At 35.8% G+C, this 14,338-nt stretch overlaps 1 protein-coding gene across 2 annotated transcripts in view; it reads right to left on the bottom strand.

Moving 5' to 3' along the window:
• Positions 1–1,327: 1,327 nt before the first annotated feature.
• The window catches only part of IL13RA1 (interleukin 13 receptor subunit alpha 1), a 58,017-nt gene continuing 45,006 nt past the window's right edge, over positions 1,328–14,338 (bottom strand). Inside the window, exon 11 of one of the 2 annotated variants that reach the window (XM_081277139.1) lies at positions 1,328–2,027. In XM_081277139.1, the coding sequence (XP_081133265.1) occupies positions 1,935–2,027 (93 nt within the window). In that variant the 3' untranslated portion in view covers positions 1,328–1,934. Of the gene's footprint in view, positions 2,028–3,194; positions 3,345–14,338 lie in introns of those variants that run through there. The other variant, XM_081277138.1, reaches the window with a different exon arrangement.

Raw genomic sequence — 14,338 nt, 5'->3', positions numbered from 1 at the left:
TTCAAAGCATCTTCCTCATTGCCATCAAAATAGGCTACCAGTAAAGTCGGCTTTGGGTGAGGCATTTAAGTGTTTTGCGTCCCTGAATTACAAAGACCTAGCTAGGAAGTCATCTCATTCATATATGACAACACCAAATATTCTTTCTAGTGTATAGTAGGAGAAAGTGAATGATCTACCATACCTATGTCCCAACATCAATCTGAATTCCAAAACAAAATCATAGGGAGGAAACACCTTCACATCTACCAGTGCTATGTACCCCAGTTTCCTGAAAGATGCCAGGGCACAGTTCTCCTTCACTACCATGGACACAGGTTGCTACTTTTGCCCAAACCTGTGGAGAGAAGGGGTCTTTTATGTCCCAGCCCTAAGAGCAGGAATTCCAAGAAGCTTCGTCTTATTAACACGAAATGGCAAATGTTTGGGGAACTTGTGATATAAAGTTCATAAGTTCCTACCAATAATCTGAGTCTGTATGTTTGAGAGAAAAGGGAGGAATATCTATCATTTCCCAAAATTCTTCAAATTTGGAGGAAGTAGGAAGAGTACAAATGCATATGTTGTGGGAATGGGGGGAAATGGAACCCTAACATACGCAAAAAAAAAAAAAAGTGAATATATACATTGAAGCCTTGGATGGCTGGCTATCAATACAGCACACAAATTCTACTTTATTATTTGTGTCAGGGATAAGAAATCCTAGGGTCCATCTTGTAAAGAAACAGAGACAGATATAACTATGTTTTTCTTAAGCCAACAGCTAAGTTCTAAGTGAAAATACTATCTCATCTCATCTTTGTTTAGAAAATGCATAAACATCAAATGCTGAAAATCCTCAAACTGGAAACTCACATAAAATTTACAAAATATATAAGAACTACTCATTATTTCTCAGTCAACTCACACCGTACCTGAGATGCAAATTGTTCCCTTCTCCTCTAGGTGTTTTGAGCAGATGTATATCCAAATTTCCAATGAACATCAAAAGGCTACAAGGAAGGGAATGAGGGAGAAGGAAAAAGGGAAATTGGCCTGGGAGCTGGGGAATTGAAAAGTCTCAGAAATGACTGGTGGGAAATAAAGAAAGTGGCAAAAACTAAGGATTCCCAACTAGATTGTAAACTTATTGGGGGGTATATCCCTCATAGCTGGGGGCTTAGTATAAGCTAGATGCATAGTTAATTCTTGATTTGGGCAGCAGAAGTAAAGAAAAAAATGCAAGAGACTTTTTGGTTCAGACTAATATGCCATGGGTCATTCTGTCTCCACTGCCCTTAAAAGCCTGAATGATCTTGGTAAAGAAGCCGCGTCAACTTTTTTGTCATTGTCATCGTCATGGCCAACACTCCTTTCTGGGGCTTTCAAAGTAGAGGGAAATGCTATTGAAGTGGATGATGATTCTAGACTGTTAGGAGTTTTAATAGTCACAAACATTACTCAATGGGATCTCAAAAAAAAAAAAAAAAAAAACAGATGCCAGATTGTAACGATTTTGTTTGTTAGCTGTTCTCTGTGAGTCAAGTTCAACATTATTAGCACTTATACCCAAAATGAGTTCCCTCACAAATAAAATTTCTCAGGGTTATCTGACACAAAAAATACAAGGCAAGCTAGATCCTTAGGAAGTTGTCACAACTCTTCATAAGGTTAATTCAACTGCCATCATGACTTTTTGCTTTGTCCCCTAGTTTGAAGACTTTGCAAAGGATGTCTGCTTTTATCATTCAATGACTCCATTCTTTTCTCGAAAGGGCCCATTATTTTTAGTTTTTCGGTGCATGACACACACAAAGACCTGTGGCTCTTATGAGCTGCCTGTTTTTAAAGGATCCAGTAGTTTCAGTTTCCATTTAGCAAGTCCCCAGATAACAAAGGGAGAATGTGATGAATCCTCACAAGGTCACATTGAAGGTAAAAATAAATTATCCCCATCACTGAGGAGCTTTCTTCAGGTTTTCAATCAGCACTACAGAGTCAGTTTCTTCTTTGGATTGCTTCTCATAGATGTCATACTTCTTCCAATGCTGCAAGGAAGGAAGAAACATACAGGATGACTTTTCTAAACAATGTCCTTTCCCTGAGTAGTCTTAGCCAATGCCTATTTTTAGGTTTGCGTGCAAAGAACCATGAGTGTAATGTTTTCCTTGTTTTTGTTTGTCAACCTAAGAATATTCATCTATTTAAACAATTAGTGAAAAAAAAACAATCAAGAACTAACATTAAAGATGGGAAAAGCATGGGATTGTTACATCATATTCAATTGCTGTCTCAAGAGACAAAGAAATGTGGATCTTTCCAAATTGGAAACAGTCTTTTGAGGATGAATAAAATGGTGCATGCTTTTCTTACTTAAACTATTTCACTTGGACCTTTATCGCCTTTTTTTTTTTAATTTTACCATTGCTCCAGAGATATGACAGGCTCAAAAAGTTAACATCTTTGGCTGGGGTTATGGCTCAGTGGTAGAATGCTCGCCTACCACATGAGAGACATTGGGTGCGATCTTCAGCACCACATAAAAATAATATAAATAAAATAAAATAAAGGTATTGTGTCCAACTACAACTAAATAATATTTTTAAAAGTTAACATCTCAGTGAATGGCAATACATCAGGCTGTCTCAAAGGTCTTAGCTCAATTAAAACTTTAGAAAGCCTCTTTGATTAATGGCTTTATCTAACATCATTATGGTGAAAGCCAATATCTTGGTGCTTGTCTCTTTATTTATAAATCTGAGGAAAGGAAGAAATATGAGCTCAGTGCTCTCGAATGTGAAATAAAGTTGTTAAGACTAAACCAGGGGTGGGAAAACTATAATCCAGGCCAATCTGGCAAGCTGCCTGTTTTTATAAGTAAAGTTTTATTTGGAAAATGCCCATTTTTTTCTGTACTGCCTGTGACTTCTTTCATGTTGTACTAGTAGAGTTGTAAGAAAGACTGAAATGGCTTAATGGCTTGCAAAGCCAAGAATATTTACTATTTGGCCCTTTACAGAAAAAGCTTGCCAAACCTTGCACTAGATTATATCTATGCTCTTTTTCTACTTTGATATGCTATAGTTTTTAAGTTTGGGGGAAGAAATGGAATTTTAAAAAACAACAACAACAACAACAAAAAAAAAAAACAGAAGTGAGCAACTATGATTATTAGGCAGCCTCAGGTTAGACAATTAGAGATGGATGGAGCAATTTAGGAGTATCCAGTCTTAGAGAGTGTATAAAAAATGAGTTGGAGGGCTGGGGATGTGGCTCAAGTGGTGGTGCGCTCGCCTGGTTATGTGTGCGGCCTGGGTTCGATCCTCAGCACCACATACAAACAAAGATGTTGTGTCCGCTGAGAACTAAAAAATAAATATTAAAAAAAGTGAACTTCTTTTAAAAAATGAGTTGGAAAACACAACTTAAAATATCCAAATTATTCTTGCAGCTTGGGAAGCTGAGGCAGGAGGATTGTTAGTTCAAAGCCAGCCTCAGCAACTTAGCGAGGCACTAAGAAACGCAGCAAGACCCTGTCTCTAAATAAAACACAAAATAGGGCTGGGGTTGTGGCTCAGCGGTTGAGTGGCTCTGAGTTCAATCCCTGGTACCAAAAAATATATCTAAATCATTCTAAGTAAACTATTTAATCCTGAAAACTTAGTAGAATAACTAATTAAAATACTGACAATTCCAAGTGCTGCTGAGGATGCAGAGTAACTGGATCTTTCACATCATTGTTCGATGAAGTGTAAAAGCATCCAGTCACTCTGGAAAACAGGCTAAAAATTTCTTTAAGAACTAAATATATACTTACCATATGACCCTGAAATCCCACTCCTAGATATTTATCCAGAAGAAATGAAAACATGCCCACACAAAGACATGAATGTTTCTATCAGCTTTATTCATAATGGCCCCAAATAACAAAACCCTGATGTCCCTGAACAATTCAATGGTTAAATAAACAATGGTATAACCATTTACTGTTTAGCAATAAAGTGGCTCAGTGGTAGAATGCTTGCCTACCATGTGTGAGGCACTGGGTTCGATCCTCAGCACCACATTAAAAAAATAAATAAATAAGGTCATTTCTCACTTATCTATTAAAAAATAAAATATTGATGTATGCAACAATGTTGCTATATCTTAAGTATATTATGCTAAGTGAAAGACACCGACTCAAGAAGCTATGTATTATATGGTTCTATTTATATGACATTCTGGAAATGGCAGAACTGTAGGGTCAGAAAACAGATCAACTGTTGCAAGAGTCTAAGGTCAGGAGGATTAACTGCAAAGAGGCACAAGGAAACTTGGGGGAATGATAGAAATATTCCATATATGTTTGCTAAAACTCTTCTCATTGGACACTTAAAAAGAATAAATTTTATTGTTTGTAAATTACATACCAACAAACCTTATGTTTTAAAAATTTGAAAATGTGCATACGTCTCATAAAAGCTATCTCAAAAATTATATAAACTTGAAATAATGACTTATTCAATAAATGGCACTAAGACAACTGGCTAAACATTTGCAAAACAAAGTTAAACCCTATCTCATAGACTACTCAAATAAATTCCTGATGGATTAAAGAACTAAAAGTAAAAAAAAAAAAAAATCAAGTAAGTACTACAAAAGTATACAGGGGAACAGTAGATAAATCTGAAGTGGAAAGGTCTTTCTACACATCAACATTGTAATCATCATCATCATCATCATCATCATCATCATCATGGAAAAGAAAGATTTTACTGCAGGGAAAAAAAATCTTTTTTTTTTTTTTTTGCATTGAGGATTGAACACACGAATACTCTAACACTGAGCTACATCTCTAGCTCCTTTTATTTTTTATTTTGAGACACAGTGTTGCTAAATTGCTAAGGCTGGCCTCCAACTTGCAATCCTCCAGCCTCAGCCTCCTGGGTCATTGGGATTACTGAGCAAAACAAAATAATCTTTTTTTTTTAAACTTTTTTTTTGATATTTATTTTTCAGTTTTTGGCGGACACAACATCTTTGTTTGTATGTGGTGCTGAGGATCGAACCCGGGCCGCACACATGCCAGGCGAGTGCACTACCGCTTGAGCCACATCCCCAGCCCCCAAAATAATCTTTTGTACATAATTAATCACGCTACATGAAATAAAGAGGCAAACGTAGATGACAAGCCAAAGGATTACTATCTAATATGTTAAGAACTTTTTGAACCTTCAAGAAAAAGAAATATCACACAGGGAAAAAGGACAAGGAACAAGAATTTCACAAAAGAGTTATAATTCAAGCTTATGCAAAAATATGAAGCCTATTATATAATACTAAGATAAGATGCCTTTTTCTCCTCTATCAGCTTGACAATAATTTTTTAAATTAGATAACACAATGTTGGCAATAGTATGGTCAAACAATCATTTGGATATACTACTGATAAGTATATAAATTAGCACATCTTAGTTGTAATCTATGCTTCTTGTGAAAAAAATAATTTTGTGTATTCTAATGCTTTTGTTTCCTTAACATGATGAAATACTACTCTACATTTGAAACCCAGGTGTTTCATTAACAGCATGTCATATATTTTTATATATCAGTAAAATAGATCAACCTCCTTTTCTTTAACCTGTGTATAATATTTCATTGCATAAATTGCACCATAACTTATCTAACTGGTATCCTTACTGGATATTTAACTTGTATACCTCTCGGGATGATAATCTGTCAATACCAATCAAAGAATTTAAAGTAGGGCTGGTGGGATACATGTATAACTCATTGTTAAAGTACTTTTGCCTAGTATGTATGAGGCCCCGGATTTGATCCCCAACATGACACATACACATAAAAAGATGAAACACTACCAAAAACCATGTTAGGTCAAAAACTGTATGAAAACAGGTAGCAGGTGACAGGTTTTGGCCAATGATTTGTAGTTTGCAGAGAAATTCTTAGGGGAAAGTGGTGGTGATAGCCTAGTTTTTTAATGTCTCAAAATGCTGCCATAAAAAACACAAACAGAGCTGGGCATGGTGGCATACACCTGTAATCCCAGCAGCTCAAGAGGCCAAGGCAGGGATTGTAAGTTTGAAGGCAGACTCAGCAACTCAGTGAGGCTCTAACCAACTTAGTGAGACCCTGTCTCAAAATAAAAAATAAAAAGGGCTGGGGATGTGGCTCAGTGGTTAAGCACCCCTGGGTTCAATCCCCGGTACCAAAAACACAAATAGGAAAGATAAGTAGGGTAAATAGGAAAGCAAAACCAAAATTCACTGACACAATCTACAGCTAAACTACATGAAAACAACTTCTTGTACTCCAAATAAGAGAGGGTGGGGCAAACCAGACCAAATGGTATCAGCTATGGAAGAGTACACAGAGGGAATCAACATAGCCTCTGAGAGATCCGAGAACTCTGAAATAATTCATACACACATCAGTGAACTAATTTATGAACAAGAGCTGAAAATGGAATGTAGGGGTCTGCCCCTTCAAATAGCGGTTGAGCGGAAGTCCATGGTGTAGAATGGGAACAGCCTGAGCCCCCATGAACTCTTAAAACTAATCATCCAATGTTCCCTTGCAGGGCAAAGCTGCACTCTGACAAGAAAAGAGTGGAAACAGACTCCAAACTGGACAGGACTGGGACAAGAGGAATGGAAATTATGATAATTGTAGATAAGACACAAAAGGCAGCAGGCTTAGGGAGGGAGGAAGGAAAAATGGATGAGAAAGAGAAGAAATGATGAAAAGTTTAAAAAGATTTTAGAGAGAAAGAAAAAAAAAGTACAGGAGTCAGGAAACAGAGCAAGGAGATTTCAGAAGGCATTCACATTTCAGAAGTAACTGTTTGCCACAACAGTTCTCAAAAGCAATAATATATGGAGTTCGATAGTCATGAAATTAAAAACAATTCCTGAAACTGAGCATCCATACAAAAGTTCAGAAGCTAATTTCATGTAAAATTGCGCATAAGAATAATATTTTTACATAATAAAACATACCAGAAAGATATTCCCACAAAAATTAATGAAAACTACAATATAACATTTCAAAACTAGCTGAACTTGCTAAGAAAAAGTTACATGATATGAAAAACAATGTAGGGGCTGGGGCTGTAGCTCAGTGGTAGAGCACTTGCCTCGCAGGTGTGAGACCCTGGGTTCGATCCTCAGCACCACATAAAAATAAATAAATAAAGATATTGTGTCCATCTACAACTAAAAAATAAAAATAAAACAATGTAAATGACATGGAATCATATATGAAATGTCAGAATAAGAACAACTCTGAACCTGGGTGTGGTGGTGCACACCTATAACCCCAGTGGCTCATGAGGCTGAAGTAGGAGGACTGCAAGTTCAAAGCCAGCAAATTAGTGAGGCTCTGCTCAAAATAAAATATATAAACAAAACAGGACTGAGGATGTGGCCCAGTGGTTAAGTGCCCCTGGGTTCAATCTCTGGTACCACACCAAACAAACAAAAACTCAGAAATGAGATGACAAGATTCACGAAAGAACTAGAAGTAAAAAGAAATAATCATTTCATTTCAGAAATGGAGACTAACCAAGAGGGAACATGAGGTGAATAAACACAACAGATATTAGATAAAGCCGAAAGAAAAAGAGAAAATGAAAGGTGATTTTTTTAATAAAAAGTATATAAAAATTATTCAACAGGATATGGCAAATATAAAAGGCAAAGGGAATAGAAACAGAATAGGTTGAATACCCCTTATTGAAATGTTTGGAACAAGAAAGAAAGCAGGATGAACTGGACAGAACTTTCCTATGTTCATACATGAATACACAACCAGTGTAACTCCACCTCATGTTCAACCACAAGAATGGGATCCTAATTAGAATAAGTTATACTCCATGTTTGTATAATATGTCAAAATACACTCTACTGTCATGTATATCTAAAAAGAAAAATCTAAAAATTCAATGTTTTAAAAAAATCAGGAAAAAAAATGCTTGGAATCAGAAGTGTTTTGAATTTGGAAGGTTTTTGCATATTTGCATATATATATATAATGAGATATTTCAAGGATGAGACCCAAGCCTAAACATAAGTTCACTTATGTTGCTTATGCACAGAGACCGAATGGTAAAAATTACCCTTCATATACAAAATATATAGTGTTTTTAGTAATTGTGTGAATAAAACAAAGTTTCATGATGCAGAATTTTGTGCTAGGTGGCAGCATGTTAGTGCTCCAAACACTTCAGATGTTGGAGCATTCTGGATTTTGTTTTCAGATTAGAGTTCCTCAACCTATACTTCAGAGAGTCAACCCAGAATAATCAACAACACTAAGGTATCTTCTGGCAAAATTATTGGATTTTGAAGGAAAAACATCTTGACAACTAGGCAAAAAGGCCAAGTGTTTTCATGTGGAAAGGAAAACAATATTGTCAGTTGTCTTTGACAACATTTTAGGTCAGAAGAAAATAGATGATACATTTAAGATACCAAAGGCAGGACATGTGACAATATATTGCCAAAATGACTTGCAATTATAAGTGCAGTGAACTCTATCAACGTTTAAATAATTCAGGACAAGCCAGTGCCATGAAACCTTCCTAAGAAAATGCTAAGAGCTTCAAATATCCAAAATGACAGGAGAGATATTAATACAAAACCCTGTAGTGAGCATCAAATACATATTCATACACAGAAGTAACACTAAACCAGGGCTCTCTATGAGGCCACTTATATAAATTTGGATCCCAGTTCTGTTGGATAACAGCAGTGTAACCTTGAGCAGTTCACATTATTCTGGTATGTCATTTTCTTCATCTGTATAATGAAGATAATACATATCTACCTCAGGATGGGGACGGATTAATGGGGGACATGTTTAGAAAAGTATATGACAGGTAGTAAAGGTTCAGTGAGTTTAAACTATTGCTGTTGTTGCTATTATTCCATTCATCATTAGGTGTATTTCTATCTTTTTGTGCAGTCAGTCAAGTTAGTCATGTGTAGGTGATAGGATTAAGAGTGATTTTATTTTTCTCTTTTTTTCTGGGGGGGGTACTGGGGATTGAACTCAGGGGCACTCGACCACTGAGCCACATCCCCAGCCCTATTTTGTATTTTTTTTTAGAGACAGGGGCTCACTTAGTTGCTTAGCACCTCGCCATTGCTGAGGCTGGCTTTGAACTCAGGAACTTCCTGTCTCAGCCTCCTGAGCTGCTGGGATTACAGACGTGAGCCACCGAGTCCGGCCTTTATTTTTCTTTTGATTATCTGCAGTTCTCATTTTCTACAATAAGTAAGTAATTTTTTTTAAAAGAAAGTATTTTAATTACAAATATTCCCTGGAAATGACAGTTTCATTGGTTTCTGGTAGTTAGTAGTTAGATCCAATGCTTGACTGTGCTGGACAAGAAAAAAAGTGATATGTTTCAATAAGGTGAACACTAAAGCAGATTGGCCTCTAAGAATACATTAATCTTTTCAACTGCCTTTCTTCACTCCTAGAACTTAGATTACTCTCATTTTTACCCTTTATTAGTACTGTGGTCTTTGCCTGGGCACTACATGGAATATGTTATGTGAGGGAATAGGAATAAATATAAAAATATAACCTAGCATTCAATTTTATAAATTCTATGCCAGTCTAATTTTAAAGTCACTTGTAGAAAAAAATAAAGCCATCTACAAAATTACCAGTCTATAATTCAATCCTTATGCTGCCATTCATTTATTTATTCATCTGGTAATAAGGATTGAACTCAGAGGTGCTTAACCACTGAGCCACATCCACAGCCCTTTTTATATTTTATTTTGAGACAGGGTCACACTGTTACTTAGGGCCTTGCTAAGTTGCTGAGGCTGGCCCCAAACTTGTGACCCTCCTGCCTCAACCTCCTAAGTTTTTAGGATTATAGGCATACAAGAACACGCCCAGTAATTTAAAAAAATAAGGTCTTAAACAATAAAATAATGACCAAATAGGTAAAATATCATATGTGAAAAAATCAATGTTTATGAGAATAATATAACTGGTGTTTAGTTGCTAGTCATCCAAGCCTAGAAAAATAACGCATGTGTTTATATATTAAAAAGAAATAAATTCATTAGTATAATGGGATATCATGTTTGAATTTAACATTATTTTCAAGATTTGGTTAAGATATTTTTCACAGTGAATTGTCTATAGAAGTCAAGTGGGTTTTTATACCCAAGTACCACATAAAATCACTGGTATTCTGTATAGGAATCAACCTATTTCATGCCCCAGTCCTCTTCAGATCAACAGTCAAAATAGAAAGTTGTACAATAAAAATTGTATATCCCCACATGTTAAGAGTACTACTGCTTGAAAGAGGATGAGTTGAATATGGTAGATGGGTCTCATTTGGTACCACTTGAAGTGGTTATTAATTCAACTCCTCACTTTAAAATTTTGAAATAGGGGAAAGAATTAAACTTGCATCCTGGCTTTTTAGCAGAGACTGAATTTCTGACCTATCAATCAGTCAGCTGATGATTGAAAGCAGTGCTTCATAAGAAAGTGCCAGCTTATAAATGCAGCTGAAATGATAGAATGAGAAACTCATCATTTTATGGCACCTACAGAAATTACTGATTCAAGCAAGACAGTCACTGGCTTAAAAGCATTCGCTGAAGGGTTGACAGGATGCTAGCATAACACCACCCTGAATACTCCAGGTGGCAAGGGAGGGTAAGAAGTGCAGATAGCAGGAAGGAGCATGCTGTTATCACTACTGTTATTAGTGGGACAACTGGAAGATATTTGTCCCCAGACAATTGGGAGAGTTGGAAAAATTTGAATATGAACTGAGTATTAGATGACATGAAGGAATTAATAATTTTAAAACTGTGACAATGCTATTTTGGTTATGGAAGGAAGCATTCTTAGTTTTTAAGGATAACCACTAGAGGAAAAAAATATTTGGGAGTTAAAAAGCTGTTTTCAGATTAGGAATGTAAAATTGGCACAGTATTGAAATTTTAATTGGTTTCCAAGAAGTAGGGGAAGAACAGATATTTTTTATAGATGAAAGAAATGAAGATACAGAGGAGAAGCAATTCCCTCTGCAGTCCCCCTCTCCCACCCCAAATATGGCTAGCAGCCCAATTAGTCATAAGGAAAAGGCAAATAGCAAAGCAAGAGGAAGAAATGCTGTTGGCCAAAACGTTACTACAGTGATGAACAAAAACATCATCAAAACACTAGAAATCTTAAGAAAAACTATAGTGATGATTTAATTTGTAGCCACATCCAAATAAATTTCTTTAAAGAAGTATTATTGAGCCATGCTCAGTGACACATGCCTGTAATCCCAGCACCTCTGGAGGCTGAAGCAGGAGGATCACAAGTTCAAAGCCAGCCTCAACAACTAAGTGAAGCTCTAAGCAACTTAGTGAGACTCTGACTGAAAAATAAAAAGAGCTGGGGATATGCCTCAGTGGTTAAGCACCCCTGGGTTAAATCCCTGGTACCCACCCCCACCCCCCCAAAAAGAAGCATTATTGATGGTGTGGTATAGAATTAAAGAATGTTTTTAAAGGATATGGATTCTTTCTTTGGATTAGGAGTTGGTAACTTTAGGCTACTTGGTAATAATCCAAGTTCTACAGTTGCATCTCTATATGATAGTTCTTGAGAAACTTCTCTATGGCCCCAAAAGTCCTAAAGTGAGGAAGTTGAATGAGAATCTAGAGTTTTGAAAACTGCAATTAAAGGGAAATAACAAAACGTGTAAACATCTATTTCATTAGATGATCTCTAGGGTCTTGTTCATTCTGTAACTTGATGATTATAGAAATAAAAGGTTAGTCCTTGTGCTGTATGTGCAGATCAATTTGAGAGAATTGCTTCCATGTGAAGAAAGCAGATTATTCATTTGGTTAAAAGCAGACAGAAAAATCTGTTCCTTTACCCTTTCCCATGTCTGGCATTTTTATTATACTTTTAGTTTTAAAGAACTGATTTTGTTTAATGGTCTGCAACCACCATGAACAAAAACATCTCATGCTTTTAGTGGTCCATCTTGTTGGTATATCTGCCTCACTAAATTACAGAATTATCTGACTCATCGGAACAAAAACAACATATTATCCTCTAGACAGAAAATTGAAAAAAAGCAATTTTCCCATCTCTGAGAAAGATAATTGATCTGATTTTGCTGTCAATGTTACCATCATTCACTCTATTGCCCAGACTTGAAAACTTGAAATTATTTTTTACTCTCCACACCTTTTATCATCCACACAGAGTCACCAAGTCACAATGAGTTTGCTTTAATAATGTCTCTTACATCAATCTCCTCTGTTACCATCTAAGTTCAAGTCCCTATTATCTCTCAGACTGGTTGACTACAATATTCTTTCTCTTTATTAATGACTTATACAGGGGTTCTTTTATTATAAAACTAATACATGCTCATTATAGGCAATTTGGAAATTTCATAAAGGTAGACAGAATATTATTAGTTACCCACAATCCCTCTTCCTGGAGATGATCATTCATTCTGACCCATTTCCTTCCACTCATTGTTTGTTCTACATATATATTAATACTCGTCTAATAAAAATTAGGATTGTAATATATTCAGGTTTCTAATCTTTCTTATTTTTGTATTTTTAAGACATTAAATGCATAGAAAAACTAAATTTTAAAACTAATTCTACATTTTTTATTTTTCATTGGTTTCTAATTTTTCATGTTAGATGAAAAATGATGCCCCAGGCTTGGAGGCACATACTTATAATCCCAACTTTGGCCTCTGGCAGAAGGATCATAAATTTGAGGCTAGCCTCAGCAATTAGTAAGACCCTGCTCAAAATAATTTAAAAAGGGCTGGGGTAAAAAGGGGCTCAGTGGTAAAGTACTTGTGCAGCATGTGTGAGAACTTGGGTTCAATCCCCAATGCAGGAAAAAAAAGAGGAGGAAAAAAAGAAATCAAATGATACATTGATCATCCTTATGCCATTGATTGATTTTTTCCCCTTAAAATCTATTCCTAGGGATGGGGATGCTGTTCAGTTGGTAGAGCATTTGCATGGCATGCATGAGGACCCAGGTTCAATCCCCAGCACCACAAAAAAATCTATTCCTAAAAGTATAATTATAGGACCAAAGATTTTTGTTATAGTTTGCCAAGTTGTCCTCCAGAAAAGATATATATGGATATATATAGGGTGAGCATCTCTAATTCAAAAATTCAAAATCTAAAATGCTCTGAAATCTGAAAATTTTTGGGTGCTAACATGATACTTAATAAGTTTTAAATTTTGGAGCATTTTGTATTTCAGATTTTTGGATTGGGGGTGCTTGACCAATGAAGTCTAAGAAAATATTCCAAAATCTGAAATCTGAAAATACTTCTGGCCCCAAGCATTGGTGATAAGGGATATTCAACCTTGATACCTTCTTTATAGGACCACCAGTAACGCATGAAAACTGCCACTTCCCCACTACTTATTAAAAACTAGATATTAAGCTGAAAATATATGTCTCATCAATGCTTTGGTTGGAATGTCTTAGATATATTATATTAGGAGACCATAAGGTCCTTGAGGGCCTTGTTATACCTGGCAAAAGGCAATAGCACATTAGTAGAAAAATCAAGAGAACTCTAGAATCAGACAGTTCTGGGTCAAATCTTACCTTACCGCCAACTAGTTGTGTAATCACAACTAAGTTATTTAACCTCATGGATGTTCTACTTCCTTATCTGTAAAATGATACTAAAAACACATACTCTATAGGTTGGTTAAGGATTCAATAAGATAATATAAGCAAAGCATATATTATACTCTCTGGCACATAGCAGACTTTCAATAACTGCTTAGAGTTGTTACAGTACTTGCACAATTTCTAACTTCTAGTATCTATCACAGTAGCTATTGAAATGAAAAGAGAGAGAGTGGTAATTCTAAGGAAAATATCTATAACTGATTTTTTAAAAACAATTTTTTAGTAGTCAATGGACCTTTATTTTATTTTATATTTATTTATATCTTATTTATTTATTTTTTGTGGTGCTGGGGATTGAACTCAGGGCCCTTGTGCATGCGAGATAAGCACTCTACCAACTGAACTATATCCCCAGCCCTATTTTATTTATTTATATATGGTAATGAGAATCGAGCTCAGTGCCTCACACATACTAGGCAAGCACTCTACCGCCGAGTTACAATTCTAGCCCTATAACTATGATTTTTGAAGTGTGGTTTACAGACCATCTTACCAGGAGCAGAATCATCTGTAAGCTCCTGTTTAATATGCATATTCCTGAGACTCACCCTTAACCTGCCAATTCAGAATTTCTGGAGGCAGGACCCAGGAATCTATATTTCTTACAAGTATTCCAGTTGAC

This window comes from Spermophilus citellus (genome assembly GCF_964194105.1).
Source record: "Spermophilus citellus genome assembly, chromosome: X".
Lineage (NCBI taxonomy): Eukaryota > Metazoa > Chordata > Mammalia > Rodentia > Sciuridae > Spermophilus > Spermophilus citellus.
This window is presented reverse-complemented; position numbering and strand designations above follow the sequence as displayed.